At 40.4% G+C, this 18,180-nt stretch overlaps 1 protein-coding gene and 1 long non-coding RNA gene across 9 annotated transcripts in view; one reads left to right on the forward strand and one right to left on the reverse strand.

Annotated features, from left to right (window-relative positions):
- The window catches only part of LOC148146875 (uncharacterized), a 46,358-nt gene that overhangs the window by 25,511 nt on the left and 2,667 nt on the right, over positions 1–18,180 (forward strand). The window lies entirely within an intron of this gene.
- LOC122558087 (cadherin-related family member 5) overlaps positions 1–18,180 on the reverse strand; it is a 67,091-nt gene that overhangs the window by 6,585 nt on the left and 42,326 nt on the right. For 3 of the 8 annotated variants that reach the window (XM_087996454.1, XM_087996451.1, XM_043706407.2), the window contains 3 exons: positions 15,870–16,025; positions 5,461–5,718; positions 380–637 (listed from right to left, as the gene is read on the reverse strand). The exons of 2 other annotated variants lie outside the window; for them this stretch is intronic. In XM_087996454.1, the coding sequence (XP_087852580.1) occupies positions 380–637; positions 5,461–5,718; positions 15,870–16,025 (672 nt within the window). The remainder of the gene's footprint in view (positions 1–379; positions 638–5,460; positions 5,719–15,869; positions 16,026–18,180) is intronic. 3 more of the 8 variants (XM_087996453.1, XM_087996452.1, XM_087996455.1) reach the window with 2 other exon arrangements.

Below are 18,180 nucleotides of genomic sequence, written 5' to 3' on the forward strand. Positions count from 1 at the left end.
CTCTTGTTACAAACAATTCTGCATTTGATAAAAATCCTTTAGTTTTTTTTTTTCAAATTTCCTCCTGATCTAACCTTATTCATTGGTCAAGTTGCAATTAAACTTATCATTAGTTCTTATTACAAACCATTTAAATTTACACAAATTTACTGCTCTGTGGCCTTGACCTTTCCCTTCACGCTGATAAATCTCCCCTCAGTTTAAGTTCTCCTTTCTTTATAATTCAAAGCCCTAGCTCCTGCCCATTATTTGAATTGCCAAGACACCAGCCGCAGCTAAGTTTAAGTGAAGCCCATCCGAACAGTACAGCGTGATCATGGGGATGAGTAAGTGACAGTGACTGTGTGAGAGTGACGTGATGTAAGACCAGCTGGCTTACTTGTTGTTCCGGGTCCATCGGGTGGTTTCCTGGATGGAGTTATTGACCCTGGAGGCTCAGGATTATTTGTTGTTATTGATCCAGAGACCTGAGGTTTTGTGCTTGTTGGTCCGGGTCCAGCTGGCTTTGTTGTTGTGGATCCTTGGGGGGTTCCAGGAGGGACTTTTGATGGACTGGTTGGCCCAGTCCCAGGAGGTTTAGTTGGTGGTTTAGCTGTTCCATTTCCATGGGGTGTGGTCGTTTTCACAGTTGTTGTTGCTGGGTTAGAAATGACCTCATTTTAGTTGCCTGAAACAAATACTGAAACAGCTAGTGTCCAATTGCAGCAAGACCTGGGATAACATCCAGACTTGACTAAAAATTGGCAAGCAACACCCATTTCCCAAAAATGGCAAGTAGTGACTATCACCAACAAGACAGAATCTAATTATCTCCTCTTAACATTCCATACCATGACCATCACTGAATCTCCTAATACTAACTCTCTGGTGGTTACCATTGACCGGAAACTAAACTGCCATCTAAAGAAAAACAGAAATTGCAGGAAAATCTCAGCAGGTCTGGCAGCATTGTGGAAAGAAATCAGAATTACAATTTTGGGTCCAGTGACCCACCTTCAGAACAGTAAATACCATCTAAATACTATGGCTATAAGAGCAGGTCAGCGGCTAGGAATTCCACAATGACTGACCTTCTATATCAGTAATGCCTGTCCACCATCTGCAAGGCACAAGTTAGGAGTGTGAATGAATACATTTGCGTAGTGGATGCAGCTTCTACAACATTCAAGAAGCTTTACACCATCTAGAGCAAAGCAGGCCACTTCACTGGCTGCCAATCCACCTCATTAAATGTTCATTCCATTCACCACTGACACTTCAGCAGCAATGTGTATAATATACACATAGATGTAGTGCATTAACTCACCAAAGCTGTTTTATTAATACCTCTACCACCTAGAAGGACAGGGGCCATGGGTGCAAGGAAACACTGCTACCTGCAAATTCCCTCAGGCTGCACACCATCTAAATTTGGAAATATATTGCCAATCTCTCATTGTCGCTGGATGAAATTCTGGAATTTTTTTCCTAACAACACTCTGGGTATTTCTCCCCAAGGACAAAAGCAGTTCAAGATGTGGACGTCCTAAGGGCTATTAGGAAATTTGGATAAATGATTGCCTAACCAGGAATTCCTATTTCCCATGAATGATTATTTAAAAATTGGGATACCTGAGGTAAATGATGATCTTCAGGCCCTGGAGTGGAAGGAGATCTGGCTAATGAACCTTACACCTGTGAACTGCTTGGTCAGGAAGGAGGAAAACCACTTCGGAACCTCTTCAGGCTTAATTGTCAGTTTATTGTACATCCATCAGGGCCATAGGTACATTAGCAACACACCAATCATTCATTATAGGATTCGAGGTCAGTTTTAATTCTCTTTCTTATTTTCTCTTTTCCGTTTCTCAGTACCCACATTATTTTCCTTACTTCGTGGACAGCCAGTTACAGATTTGTTTTTCAAAATTTAATGTGGCACAGGTACACAATGTGTACACAATGTGTACACAAACAGGTTTGGATGTAATATTGGAATCCTGGTGCAGATCTGTGCCTTGTAATTAAGCAGCAGCCTTGAAGCTCAAGACAAACCCATTTCACTGAAAAATTCTTTTCCTTTCCTTAAATGGCAATAATGCTGAAGCTGGTATCACTAACACAAAAGTTACCACTCATGACGACTAATTATAATGCATTATACAATGGGCATCATATTTGAAATCTAACAAAATATGTCTTTTTTAATTTCTCTGGAAATAAATTGTGAGTGAATTCTTCCTGAAAATATTTACAACCTATGCTACATGTACATTTCCTCAAGTTTCCTTGTAGCTATATAAAACAAAGGGTGAAACTTTTACGGTTGAAACTCTTCACCATTTCTTGACCTTTGGCACTTTATCTGGACATTAAACATCATGGTCAATGTCCAATAGGTGTTGCCAATTTAGATTCATACAAATTGCTCAATATTTTATTGTCAGGCAACAAGGACCTAGTTCAAACAAAACAGTGGAATGTTTTTTAAATAAATAATTCCAGTTACAAGGAAGAGAGAGGTTCCCCCAGGAGTACAGGAGGGTTATTAATAAACTGTCAAATTTCCAATAAGCAGCAGTTGAATTTTGAAGGAAACATGAGAAAGAATGAGACGGACTTGCTATGAGAATGAAATCCTGTGGGTACCATGCATTGTGATTCGGTGAGGACAGGAACATTACAGTTCTTTCAAATATAATTTTGATATAAGTTTCAGAGGAAAGATAATGTCAAATAGATGTGATATTAGATTTTATAAATTATCCTCAGGATATGGAATAGCTAACACACCTCATATATATTGCCCATCCCTAAATGCCTTTGAGAAGTTGTGATTGATTGCCTCTTGAACCACTACAGTTCATGTAGTACCAGTATATCCACTGTGCTATCTAGGAGGGAGTTCAGGATTTTAACCAATGACTGAGGGAATTGCAGTATACCTGTATTTCCAAATCAGGGTAGTATGTGACTTGCAGGGAAACCTGGAATGAATGACATTCACATAATATTATTGTTCTTTCATGGTTTTAATTCTCAGTTGTGAGTTTTTGGACATTATCTTGCCACCTAACTGAGGATTCAAATCCATTCCGGACACTTGAGCAAATAATCCAGCTTGATAGTCCTGGTGCAGACCTGAGGGAGTGCTGCACTGTTGGAGGGACAGTACTGAGGGAACACTGCACTATCAAAGGATCAATATTGAGGGAGCACTATATTATAGATAGTTCATCCTGACAGACCACTAAATTGTTGAAGAGTTTTTACTAAAGCAGTGCTGCACGTTTGGAGGATCAGTGATGCAAGGGTGTTGAATTATTTGATAGTCAATGCCAAGTGTGTCCTGTACTCTCAGAAGTGCTGCCATTTGGATGAGAAATTAATCTAAGACATCTTTCGCTGTCCCGCATGAGTGTGAAGAGCTAATCTCACTGCCCTCTCTCTCTCCTCATAGCCCAGTATCAATCCAAAACTAATTCCACTCACACGCTTGCTATAGTCTGAGATCAATCCAATCTAATCCCAATACCTCACTTTTACTCCATAGCACTACAAACTCGTCCATTTAAAACATTTATTCAACTTTCCCTTAAAAGGTACAATTATCCATTTGTTGTGAGAAAGCTTCCTATGCTCTAAATATTACCATCGTAACAGCACACAAACAAAGAGTCCACGCAACACTTTGAAACTGTTCTGCTTTTCAATTACATAATTGCTGATCTCTTCCATGCATATCCACTTTGCTCCATATCTTTGGATAACAGAGTTTATGGATATTTCATCATGCAACTTATCATTTCTGATCATTTAGCGATTAAAAACCATGTCAAAACCTGGATGCATTGTGAACTGTGAGCAGGATGGTGCAAAGATTCTAAGGAGCAGAGACAAGCTGCTGGAATGAGCAGTGAAGTGGCAGACAGCATATGAAACTGAGAAATGTGAATTGATTTGATTTGATTTGGTGGGAAGAATGGAGAAGCAATATAAACAACAGGGATGATTCTAAAGGGGGTGCAGGGATGGAGGCATTGCGAGATATATGTATATGCAAATCACTGGAAGTGGCAGGGTAGGTTGAGCCAGTGTCTAAAGTAGTGTACTGGATCCTGGGCTGTTTAATTGGGGCAAGGTGTACAAAAGCAGATATTTTAGAATAAACCCTTTAAATCACTTCTTCAGCCGTAATGTCCTGATCTAAGCACTGGATATTTGGAAGGATATATGTACATAGGAACATAGAAACAGGAGTAGGCCATTCAGCCCTGGAGCCTGTTCCACCATTAAATGAGATTTGTGGTCTAACACCATGTACCCACCTTTGACTCATATCCCTTAACACCTTTGCTTAACAACAATTTATGTATTTCAGATTTAAAATTAACAACTGACCCTGCATCCACTACCATTTGCAGAAGACAGTTCGAAATATCTACCACCCTTTGCGTATGGAGCTGCTTCCTAACACTTAACGTAAATGGTCTGGCCTTAATTCTCAATCTCTATCACTTAGTTCTAGAATCCACAATTAGTGGAAATCATTTATCTTTATTTTTCCTCTTAATATCTTGAAGACTTCAATCAAATCAACCTCTAAATTCTAGAGATAAATTTGTGTAATTTCTCCTCATATCTAAACTTCAGAAGTCCCATTATTATTCTTGTAAAACTATGTTGTACTCCGTTCATGGCCAATATATCCTTCATATGGTGTGGTGCTCAGATCTGCTAACAGTCCTCCAAGTGTGGTCTAACCAGCGCTTTGTGCAATTGCAGCATAACATCTGCATCTTGCACTCCAGTCCTCTAGATATAAAGACTAGCATTTTCTTAGCTTTCCTGACTACTGTCTGCACCTGTTTGAGACATTTTAAAGATCTGTGCAGCTGAACCCCGAGTCTCTTTGAACATCCATTCTTTGTAACTTCTAGAAAGTATCCTGATCTATCCATTTTCTGCCCAAAATAGATAGCCACACACATATTTACATTGAAATCCACCTGCCACAGTTTTGTCCATTCACTAAATCTATCAACATCCCCTTCTCATTTTCTGCTAACTACATATGCTCTACTGGTACTATGCATTTTGTGTCTTGTTACGAGAAGTTCTAAATTTGATAAAATGCCTTGAATTATTTTCCAAATTTCCTCCTGATTTAATATTATTCATTGCTCAAATTGCAGTTAAACTTATCATTAGTTCTTATTACAAACCATTTAAATTTACACAAATTGTTGCACTGCTCTGTGGCCTTGACCTTTCCCTTCACGCTGATAAATCTCCCCTCAGCTTGAATTCTCCTTTCTTTATAATTCAAAGCCCTAGCTCCTGCCCATTATTTGAATTGCCAAGACATCAGCCCCAGCTAAGTTTAAGTGAAGCCCATCTGAACAGTACAGCGTGATCATGGGGATGAGTAAGTGACAGTGACTGTGTGAGAGTGACGTGATGTAAGACCAGCTGGCTTACTTGTTGTTCCGGGTCCATCGGGTGGTTTCCTGGATGGAGTTATTGACCCTGGAGGCTCAGGATTATTTGTTGTTATTGATCCAGAGACCTGAGGTTTTGTGCTTGTTGGTCCGGGTCCAGCTGGCTTTGTTGTTGTGGATCCTTGGGGGGTTCCAGGAGGGACTTTTGATGGACTGGTTGGCCCAGTCCCAGGAGGTTTAGTTGGTGGTTTAGGTGTTCCATTTCCATGGGGTGTGGTCGTTTTCACAGTTGTTGTTGCTGGGTTAGAAATGAGCTCATTTTAGTTGCCTGGAAATCACAGAATCAGGATTCATTTGCGACTCTTCAAATACTGAAACAGCTAGTGTCCAATTGCAGCAAGACCTGGGATAACATCCAGACTTGACTAAAAATTGGCAAGCAACACCCATTTCCCAAAAATGGCAGGTAATGACTATCACCAACAAGACAGAATCTAATTATCTCCTCTTAACATTCCATACCATGACCATCACTGAATCTCCTAATACTAACTCTCTGGTGGTTACCATTGACCGGAAACTAAACTGCCATCTAAAGAAAACAGAAATTGCAGGAAAATCTCAGCAGGTCTGGCAGCATTGTGGAAAGAAATCAGAATTACAATTTTGGGTCCAGTGACCCACCTTCAGAACAGTAAATACCATCTAAATACTATGGCTATAAGAGCAGGTCAGAGGCTAGGAATTCCACAATGACTGACCTTCTATATCAGTAATGCCTGTCCACCATCTGCAAGGCACAAGTTAGGAGTGTGAATGAATACATTTGCGTAGTGGATGCAGCTTCTACAACATTCAAGAAGCTTTACACCATCTAGAACAAAGCAGGCCACTTCACTGGCTGCCAATCCACTTCATTAAATGTTCATTCCCTTCACCACTGACACACTGGCAGCAATGTGTACAAGATGTAATGCATTAACCCACCAAACCTCTTTTGTCAATATCTTCTGCATTTGACCTCTACCACCATGGATGCATGAGAATACCACTAGTTGCATGTTCTCTCAGGCTGCATACCATCTACATTTGGAAATAAGTCACCATTCCATCATTGTTGCTGGGTTAAAATTATGGAATTTCTATCCTAACAGCAGTAAGTGTATTCCTCCCCAAGGACAGAAGTGGTTCAAGACAATGACGTCTCAAGGGCCATTAGGATGATGCACTAAATGCTGGCCTAACCAGGAACTCCCATTTCCCATGAATGAACATTTAAAAAATGGGATACCTAAGGTAAATGTTAATCTTCAGGCCCTGGAGTAGAAGGGGGTCTAGCTAGTGGGCCTTACACTTGCTAACTGCTTGATCAGGGAGGAGGAAAACCATTTCTGAATCGCTCTAGACTTAATTGTCAGTTTGTACTTTCCTCAGGTTGATTGGTACCTTCACAACACCCCATTATTTATTATAGGATTTGAGGTCAGTTTTAATTCTCTTTCTCATTTCCACTTTTCAGTCTGTCCCCACATTGTTTTTCTCATTTCATGGACAGCCAATTATAGACTAGCTTAGCAAAATTATTCGCTGCACAGATTGGATTGGGTGTATAAAAAGGGTTTGGGATGTGGAACTGGAATCCAAATGCAGATTTGTGTCTTGTTATTAGGCAACAGCCTTGAGCTCAAGAGAAGCACATTTCACTGAAAAATTATTTTCCTTTCCTCAAATGGTTGTAATGATAAAGCTGGTATCACCAAGTAAGAAGCTGACCCCTCATGATCAATAACTATAACGCATTGTAAAGTGGGCAGCATATTTAAAATCTGAAAAAATAATCTTTTTTAATTTTTCAGCCAAATTTCCTCCATGTCTCAGGGAGTAAATTGTGAGTGAATTCGTTCTGAAAATGTTTATAACCCACGCTACACATTAGTTGCTTCAGTTACTAGATAAATGTGAGGTGCTACATTTTTTGTAAGGTATATCAGGGCAGGACATATACACTCAATGGTGGAGTGCTGGGAAGTATTGCTGAACAAAGAGACCTTGGGGTGCAGGTTCATAGTTCCTACAACAGGTAGCCAGGGTTGTGAAGGAGGCGTTTGATACACTTTCCTTTATTGGTCAGTGCATTGAGTATAAGAGTTGAATGTCATGTATAGGACATTGATTAGACCACTTTTGGAATACTGCATTCAGTTGTGGTCTCCCTGCTGTAGGAAAGATGTTGTGAAACTTGAAAGGCAGCAGAAGAGATTTACAAGGATGTTGACAGGATTGGAGGATTTGGGCTATTGGGAGAGCCTGAATAGGCTTGGCTCTATTTTCCCTGGAGTACCGGCAGCTGAGGGGGGACCTTTTAGATATTCATAAAATAATGACGGGCATAGATAGAGTGAATCGCCATGGCCTTTTTTTCCAAGGTAGGGGAATCCAAAACTGGAAAACATCGGTTTAAGGTGAGAGGGGAAAGATTTAAAACAGATGTAAGAGGCAACTTTTTCATGCAGAGTGTGGTGTGTTTGTGGAATAAGCTGCCAGAGGAAGTGGTGGAGACTGGTACAATTACAACATTTAAAAGGCATCTGGAAGGGTATATGAATAGGAAGGGTTTAGAGGGATATTGGCTAAATACTGGCAAATGGGACTAGATTAATTTAGGATATCTGGTCGGCATGGATGAGTTGGACTGAAAGTTCTGTTTCCATGCTGTACACTTGCATGACTCTATCTGACTTCCTTGTAGCTAATGTAAAACAAAGGGTGAAACCTTTATGGCTGAAACATGTGACCAAGTTCTAACCTTTGGCAGTTTATCTGGAGGTTAAACATCACGGTCAATGTCCAATAGGTGTTGCTAATTTAGGTTCACACAAATTGCTGAACATTTTATTGTCAGGCAACAAGGATCAATTTCAAACAAAACAGTGGAACTTTTCTTTTATGAGATTTAGCTGATGATCACTCAGACCAAGACATACAGTGCACAGATTAATCAATAACTACAAAAGTGAAATTTCCCTGGGCTACAGGAGGGTTACAAGTAAACAGTCACATTTCCAAGAAGAGGCAGTTGAATTTTCACAGAAATGTGAGGACAAATGAGACAGACTTGCAGTGAGAATGAAATTCCTTAGGTACTATGCATTGTGATTCAGTGAGGACAGGAACATTATAGTCCTTTCAAATATAATTTTGACAAGTTTCAGAGAGAAGACATCATCAGATAAATATGTTATTAGATTTTTAGAAATTATCCTCAGGTATGGGAATTGCTAACAAGCCTACTGTTTATTGGCCTTTGAGAAGTTGTGATTGATTGCCTCTTGAACAGTCCATGTGGTACAGGTACATCCGCTGTGCTATGAAGGAGCAAGTTCAAGATTTTAGCCCAAAGACTGAATGAACTGCAGTATATTACCAAGTCAAGATAGTTTGTGACTTGCAGGGAAACTTGGAATGAATGACATTCACATAATATTATTGTTCTTACACAGTATTAATTCTCACTTGTGAGTTTTTTGGATGTTATCTTGCCACTTAACTGAAGGTTTCAAAACCCATCTGGGGACTTAAGCAAATAATTCAGTTTGACAATCCTGGTGCAGTCCTGAGGGACTGCTGCACTGTTGGAGGGGTGGTACTGAGGGAGCACTGCACTGTTAAAGGGGCAGCACTGAGGGAGCACTGCACTTTTGGAGGGGCAGTAATGAGGGAACACTGCACTATCTGAGGATCAATCTTGAGAAAGCACTATATTGTAGATGGTCCTTATTGAGGGACCACTATATTGTTGGAGTGTTATTATTAAAGCAGCGCTGCATTGTTGGAGGTCAGTAATGCAGGTGGGTTGTATTATTTGAGAGTCAATGCCAAGAGTGTCCTGTTCTCTCAGAAATGCTGCCTTTTGGATAAGAAATTAATCTGAGACATCTTCTATTGCCTCAGCGGACTGTGAAGAGGTTCGTGAAGTTCTGATGTTGAGAAGGGTGTGATAGAACTGGGTACCTTTCTTTGCTGACTGTTTGAACAAAGAGAAAGCATTTTCCATGGACTTCAGGTTTCAGCGCTAAGAAAATATCTGATAGGATTAAATGTTTATGGGTTGGTCTGAAGTTTATTACATGAGCCTTCATTATGTGTCTGCAATCTACTCAACCCTTTCATCATCCAGGTTGTGTCTGTCAGATAATGGTGCATGGAACTATATTGAAACAAGTCAATTGAATAATTATACACAGTAACCATAGCAACAGGTTCCAACACATGGAGGATTTTTATTGTCATCTGTCAGGCAGGTTCTTGCATAATAATTTTGTGAAGTTCATGATCATGGAGATTATAGCATCAAAGGAGGTCATGGAGCCTATTTCTGACAATGTCCATTCTTCAACTGAAGCTGGAGGGCTAGCTTGTTGGATTGGGGGGGGGTGTCTGATCTGTTTTGTGTGTGGGCAAATTTAGCATGGAGCAAGATCAAAATTATTCTTTCCCTCTACACTGAGACTTGAAATGGTTAAGGGTGGATAAATCCCCAGGAGGTGTAACCGAGAACTCTGTGGGAAGCTAGAGAAGTGATTGCTGGGCCTCTTGCTGAGATATTTGTATCATCGATAGTCACAGGTGAGGTGCTGGAAGACTGGAGGTTGGCAAACATGGTGCCACTGTTTAAAAAGGGCGGTAAAGACAAGCCAGGGAACTATAGACCAGTAAGCCTGACCTCGGTGGTGGGCAAGTTGTTGGAGGGAATCCTGAGGGACAGGATGTACATGTATTTGGAAAGGCAAGGACTGATTGGGGAAGGTCAACATGGCTTTGTGCGTGGGAAATCATGTCTCACAAACTTGATTGAGTTGTTTGAGGAAGTAACAAAGAAGATTAATGAGGGCAGAGCAGTAGATGTGATCTATATGGACTTCATTAAGGCGTTTGTCAAGGTTCCCCATGGGAGACTGATTAGGAAGGTTAGATCTCGTGGAATACAGGAAGAACTAGCCATTTGGATACAGAACTGGCTCAAAGGTAGAAGACAGAGGGTGGTAGTGGAGGGTTGTTTTTCCGACTGGAGGCCTGTGACCAGTGGAGTGCCACAAGGATCGGTGCTGGGCCCTCTACTTTTTGTCATTTACATAAATGATTTGGATGCAAGCGTAAGAGGTACAGTTAGTAAGTCTGCAGATGACACCAAAATTGGAGGTGTAGAGGACAGCGAAGAGGGTTACCTCAGATTACAACAGGATGTGGACCAGATGGGCCAATGGGCTGAGAAGTGGCAGATGGAGTTTAATTCAGATAAATGCGAGGTGCTGCATTTTGGGAAAGCAAATCTTAGCAGGACTTATACACTTAATGGTAAGGTCCTAGGGAGTGTTGCTGAACAAAGAGACCTTGGAGTGCAGGTTCATAGCTCCTTGAAAGTGGAATTGCGGGTAGACAGGATAGTGAAGAAGGTGTTTGGTATGCTTTCCTTTACTGGCCAGAGTATTGAGTACAGGAGTTGGGTGGTCATGTTGATGCTGTACAGGACATTGATTAGGCCACTGTTGGAATATTGCGTGCAATTCTGGTCTCCTTCCTGTTGGAAAGATGTTGTGAAACTTGAAAGGGTTCAGAAAAGATTTACAAGGATGTTGCCAGGGTTAGAGCATTTGAGCTATAGACAGAGGCTGAACAGGCTGGGGCTGTTTTCCCTGGAGCGTCGGAGGCTGAGTGGTGACCTTATAGAGGTTTACAAAATTATGAGGGGCATGGATAGGATAAATAGGCAAAGCCTTTTCCCTGGAGTGGGGGAGTTCAGAACTAGAGGGCATAGGTTTAGGATGAGAGGGGAAAGATATAAAAGAGACCTCAGGGGCAACTTTTTCACTCAGAGAGTGGTATGTGCATGGAATGAGCTGCCAGAGGATGTGGTGGAGGCTGATAGAATTGCAACATTTAAGAGGCATTTGGATGGTTATATGAATAGGAAAGGTTTGGAGGGATATGGGCTGGGTATTGGCAGGTGGAACTAGATGGGGTTGGGATATCTAGTCAGCATGGACAGGTTGGACCGAAGGGTCTGTTTCCATGCTGTACATCTCTATGACTCTATGACTCTATAATAGTGGAAGGATTGGGGTGGTGGGGTGGGGGAGGTGGGGTGGGTGAAATTTGAGGTAACAGGCACAAAACATCTAGAACATCCTGAGAATAAGTTACATCCCTATACCCTGTTCCCCCTCCACATCCCCCCCTACACTCACCTCAAATTCCAAGTACAAAAACCTCCTGCATATTTCCAATTTCTAATTCAGCACCATCCTTGCAGATGTTAATCCAGAATTTCCTGCTAGCTCCCACCCACTCTATGTTGAACACCTACTATATGGGATAGAACCAAAGAAGTTGGTTGCAAAGGGGCAGGCCATTCAGCTCATCATCTACATGACAATTTCTGGAGCAATTCTGATTTAATTGCACTGCCCCTCCTTATGCCCATAGCCCTACATCAATTCCAATCTGATCCCACTGTCCCATTCGCACTCTCATAGTCCTGTCTCATTTGCACCTCTATCAACCACAGGCTAATCTCACTGCCCTCTCTCTACTCAGAGTGTTATCAATCCAAAATTAGTTCCACTCACGAGCTCACTATACTTTGGAATCAATCCCCATACTTTACTCTCACTCCATAGCCCTAAAATTTGCCGTAATTCAAATATTTATTCAACTTTCTCTTAAAAGGTGCAATTATCCCTTTTTCATGAGAAAAGCTTTCTGTGCTCTAAATACTGTATTACCATCATAGCAGCATAGAAATAAGAGGAGTCCACCCAACCCATTGAAATGTTCTGTTTTTCAGGTAGATCCTTGCTGACTTTGCTCATATTCTGTAAATTCTTTGAATAACAAAGTTTATAGATATTTCATCATGCAACTTATCATTTCCAGTGGTGTAGCAATAAAGTTGATGTCAAAACCTGGATGCATTGTTAGCTGTGAGCAGGATGGTGTTAAGATTCTAAGAAGCATAGACAGGCTGTTGGAATGGGCAGAGAAGGGGCAGACACTATATGAAATGGAGAAATGTGAATTGATTTGATTCAGTGGGAAGAATGGGGAAGCAATATAAAACAACAGGTTATGATTCTAGAAGAGGTGCAAGAATGGTGGGATTACAAGATACACATCACTGAAAGTGGCAGGGTTGGTTGGTTTAAAGTAGCATACTGGATCCTGGGCTTTATAAACAGGGGCAGAGAGTAAAAAGGCAAATAATTAGAATAAACCCCTTAAACACCTCTTCAATTTTAACTATAATACCATGTCCTGTTCTAAGCGCCAGAGTTTTAGAAGGATATATGTACATAGGTAGGCCATTCAATCCTGGAGCCTGTTCCATCATTCAATGTGATTTGTGGCCTAACACCATATATCTGCCTTTGACTCATATTCCTTAATACCTTTGCTTAACAAAAATTTATCTACATCAGACTTAAAATTAACAACTGATCCTGCATCCACTACTATTTGCAGAAGACCACCCTTTGCGTATGGAACTGATTCCTAACATTTAACTTGAATGGTCTGGCCCTAATTCCAAGTCTCCATCCTCTAGTTCTAGAATCCCCAACCATTTATCTTTACCTACCCTTTCTTTTCATCTTAATATCTTGAGGACTTCAATCAGATCACCCCTTAACCTTCTAAATTCTAGAGAAAAATATGTTTAATCTCTCCTCATATCTAAACCTCTGAGGTCCAGGTATTTTTTTTAAACCTACATTGTGCTCCCTCCAAGGCCAAAATATCCATCCTCAGGTGAGGTGCCCAGGTCTGTAAGGGAGCCGGGGGGGGGGGGGGGGGGTGCTAGCTAGGGTTTGTATACCTGCAGCATTACTTCTACATCTTGAACTGTATTCCTCTAGATATAAAGGCCAGCATTCCCTTAGCTTTCCTGACTATTTTCTGCACCTATTGGAGACATTTTAATGATCTATATACCTAAGACCCCAAGTCTCTTTTGCCATCCACTTTATATCTTCTAGAAAGTATCCTGATCTATCCTTTATCAGTTCAAAATGGATTACCTTACATTTTCTTACAGTGAAATCCATCTGCCACAGTTTGTCCATTCACTTAGGCGAAAGTGAGGGCTGCAGCTGTTGGAGATCAGAGTCGAGAGTGTGGTGCTGGAAAAGCACAGCAGGTCAGGCAGCATCTGAGGAGCAGGAAAATCAAGAATGGAAGAGCTATTGCCCGAAACATTGATTTTCCTGCTCCTCGGATGCTGCCTGACCTGCTATGCTTTTCCAGCACCACACTGCCCATTCACTTAGTCTATAAATACCCATTTGTAATTTTATACAATCATCTATACTATTTGTGATGCTGCCTTACTTTGTGTCATCCACAAATTTGGATATATGACTTTCTGTGCCATTATCCAATGAATAATTGAGGCCCACACCGATTCTTGTGAGACACCACTGTTGACATCCTGCTAATTTGAGTACCTACCCATTAGCCCTACCTTTTGTCACCTGACACTCAACTAATTTCCCAGCAGTAATTTGCCCCCAGTTCCTGGGTTTTGGAGGGATAACTCCTGTATCTAGGGAGTTCCTACATGTGCTCTTCTATTTCCTTTAACAACCTCAGATAGAAACCATCAGTGTTTAGGGATTTGTCCCTCTTTAATTTCATTAAATTACTCATTCCTACATTTTACATACATTAATTTTATTAGCTGTTGTTCCTGATTCTTTATTAATTTCATTGGGTCTTCCTGCAAACTTTCCTCTTTTGTTACTATAAATGCTAAGGCAAAGTAATTATTCAATATATCTGCCATTTCACCATAGTCATTGACAATAGCACCATTTTCAGTTTTTAATATGCCAACATTGCTTCTGACCACCCGCTTTCCCGTGAATGAACTGAAAAATCATTCTTACTGACTTTCACGCCCCAGTACATTTCCTTTCATAATTCCTTTTAGTAAATCTCATAAGTTGCTTTTTGGCCCTTTATTGTCTTTGTATCTTTCCCATTTAGTGGGATCTGTGCTGTTTTTGCAATTTTGTAAGCCCTTTCTTTTAGATTTATGTGGTCTGTTATCTCTTTTAGTTGTCCATAGCTGTTTTTTTCAGTGAAGTTATGCTTTTTCCTCTTAAGGGTATGAAGGCATTTGAGAGTGAGCAGAAAACATTGTTTTCCAATGTTCGAGGTGATTTGATGGATGTATTCAAAGAGGGGCTGATGAAGGGCTTTTGCCTGAAACATTGATTCTCCTGCTCATCGGATGCTGCCTGACCTGCTGTGCTTTTCCAGTATCACACTCTTGAGAGGTTGGGTCAGGATAGATAGAGAGAAATTGATTCCTTTGCTGAAAGGGTTGAAAAGCAGAAGCAAATGTTTTAAGGTGATTGGTAAAGGGGCAATGATGATACTAGGAAAATCATTTTTGCATAGTGAGTGGTTAGGATCTGGAATACACTTTGTGTGAGAATGTGGTGGGACCAGGATCAATTACACCTTTGAAAAGACAATAAGATAAGATCATTTGCAAGGCTCCAGAGAAAAGACAGAGAAATCATAGAATCCCTACAGTGTGGAAACAGGCCATTTGGCCCAACAAGTCTACACCGACCCTCCCCAGAGCAACCCAGAAATGGGGTCTCTAGTGAATGTTCCTGCTGAGAGCTGACACAGGTAAAATGGGCCAAATGGCCTACTTCTATATTCTGTAATAGTTTTTAAAATTACTCCAATTTCTTTGTCCCCCTTCACCATGTCTTCGGCTGTCTCCACCTAACTTTCTGGAAATCCCTCTATTCATCTCTTCACCTCTCAACCTTCGCACTTGCTCATTTTAACCTTTCCCCTTCTGACTTGCCAGATATTTCTGCTGCATTCACTTTATTGCTCATTGCCATTAGGTAAATACATGTCGTTATAAAGCAAGGAACTGCATACCTTGGAAATCTGAAACAAAACAATCAGAAATTGCTGGAGAAGCTCTGCAGGTCTGGCAGCATCTGTGCATAGTATTGTTGCATAGATTGTTTCATTCTTTATAAATTGCCCCTGACAGCTTGTCAGTTAGAAATGAGAAATGAGCCCAGAAATAAAGAACCATGTGGAAATGAGGTCTGGACTCATTTACTACTAGAATTACAACTTGGGTGGGGACAAGCAGCAAGTGACAAGGACTGTGACAACTTTATTGTGATCTTTATAAATAGGAATTCCCAAACTATGATAGTGTGGGAGTCAGCACAGTGTGAACTTAGCTGTTGGTTCAGTTCCTGACCCATTGGTTGGCTTACTGAATAAACTGCGGAAGGCTCACAGTTATTGGTATTTAGTAGCTTAGTGCCATGAGATTAGGTGGGTGGCTTTTGCCATGACTGTTGAAGGGTTTAGTTGAATGGACAGTTGCATTGCTGACCCTCAGAATCCTACCTGTAGCATCACTCCCATGTCCAGGGGGCTTTGCTGTTGTGGATCCTGGGGGTCGAGGAGGAGTCTTTGATGGAGTTGATGCCCCAGTTCCGGAAGGTTTAGTGGGTGGTTTTGGTGTTCCATTTCCATGTGTTGTTGTTTTCACAGTTACGGGTGCTGGATTATAAATTAGCTCACATTAACAACCAGGAAAGTAAATGTTAAATCATCAGAAAATAATCAATAAATGTTTAGGTGAATAAAGGGTGGGTTTGCGATTAGTGTTCAACCAAAGATCCCCCCTCTGTTTCAAAGTATGTGTTTGACATCATACAACTTTGTAAGTGTCAATAGTGCATTAAATCAAAATTTAAAATTGTGCAAACCCTTCCAGTGAATTGCTGCATGTTTACCAAATTACAGCATCTTGAGTATTGTTGAAAAAAGACTTTTAAAAACATTTTTGTCTTTCACTTATCATGACAATTCACAAGAAACACCAATGTAAAGGGAAAGCAACATTGATACTGGATGAGAAAAGAGCACTTACTTTCTGTATATCAAACAACTTTTCAGAGCTATGGCAGTAGGCCATTCAGCCCATCAAATCAGCCCAACGTACATTGAGACCATGGCTGAACTTCTTGTTCGATGTCACTTTTCCATGCTATCACTATATCCCTTAAAGTTACCAACCTTAAGAAACCTACCGAATTCCAATTTAAATATACTGAATGTTTGTTATTCCATAGGTTGGTGGAGTAGAGAACTCCAAATATTCACAATGCTCTGAATGAAGAAACACCTCTTCATCTCAATCTTAAATAGCCTGCCCCTTATCTTGAGATTATATCTCCTCATGCCGAAGCCACCAGCTATACAAAACATTCTCTTTTCATCCATCCTGTTACAGCCTGTAAGAACTTTATAAGTCTTAATGAGGTTACCTTTTACTTTACAAAACACAAAGGAATGCTAAGGAACCCACTTTCCTCAATCTCTCCTCATAAGAATTAATGTGATGAACCTTTGACAAACATCTTGTAAGGCAAGAATGTCCAAGTATATGAGGAGGCCAAAGTACACACTGCTCACAATTTCTTATACAACTACAGCAAAACACCTTTATTTCTTCGTTGAAATTCTCTTGAAATGAAGGCCTACAAACCATTTGCATTTCTAATTGCTTAGTACACTCGCATACTAGCTTTTAGTGATTCACAAACAAGGACACCTCGATCTCTTTGGACCACTGCAGTTCCCAACCTCTCAACACTTAGGAGATATTGTGCCTTTCTGTTGTTTTTTCAACCAAAGTGAATAATCTCAGACTTAGTCATATTATATTCCATCTGCTATGTTATACCGCATTAGCCTACCCAAGTTCCCTTGAAGCCTCTTGCATCCTCCTCACAATCCAAGTTCTCACACAGTTTGATGTCACCACAATTTATCCCCACATCCAAATCATTTATATAGATTGTGGACCCAGTACTGACCCTTGCAGTACACTCTCTAGTAATAGCCTGCCACCTTGAGAATAATACGTTTATTTCTATTCTCTATTTTCCCTCCCAACTCATTCCTGTATATAAGTCCCAATCCCATAATTTTATCTGCTAAACTCCTGTGTTGAACCTTATCAAATACCTTCTGAAAATCCAAATATATCACATCCATTGATTTTTTTTTAATCTCTGCAACAAGTTAAGATAATCAAAAAACGGCAACAACTTGGTCAAATATGATTTCTCTTTTGTAAATCCACATTGACTCTGCCCAATTTTGCCTTTCTTTTCTTAATGTCCAGTAATCACATCCTTTATAATAATTTCTAATATTTTCAGCTGGTCTGATGTTCTCCAGTCTCCCTCTTCTCCCTTAAATAGTGAGATTACATTTGCCATCTTTCAATCAGCAGGAACGTTTCCACAATCTATAGAATCCACAATCACTTCCATCAACACTCTGGGATGAAGTTTATCAAATTTAGGAGATTTATCAACCCCAAATCTAACTTATTTTTCAAGTTCTACCTCTTTACTAACACTTTTTTTTCCAGTTCCTCAGGGACCCTTGGTCATCTAGTATTTCTGAGAGATTTTTTGTAACTTGAAGATCAATGCAAAGTAACTGTTTGGTTTCTCTGCCATTTCCTTTTCTTCATTATAAATTGTCCTATCCCTACCTGTAATGCACTCACATTTGTCTGAGTTAATCTTTCACATTTCAGATACCAAGAAGAGGTTTTTGCTGTCTTCCTCTCCATTCCTCACCAGCTTGCTCTTTCCCCTTTCCTGATTAGTTTCTTAGCTCCTTTGCTTGGTCCAAA

This window comes from Chiloscyllium plagiosum, unplaced genomic scaffold, assembly GCF_037043375.1.
Source record: "Chiloscyllium plagiosum isolate Xiang-an unplaced genomic scaffold, Cpla_swu_hap1 HiC_scaffold_18, whole genome shotgun sequence".
NCBI lineage: Eukaryota > Metazoa > Chordata > Chondrichthyes > Orectolobiformes > Hemiscylliidae > Chiloscyllium > Chiloscyllium plagiosum.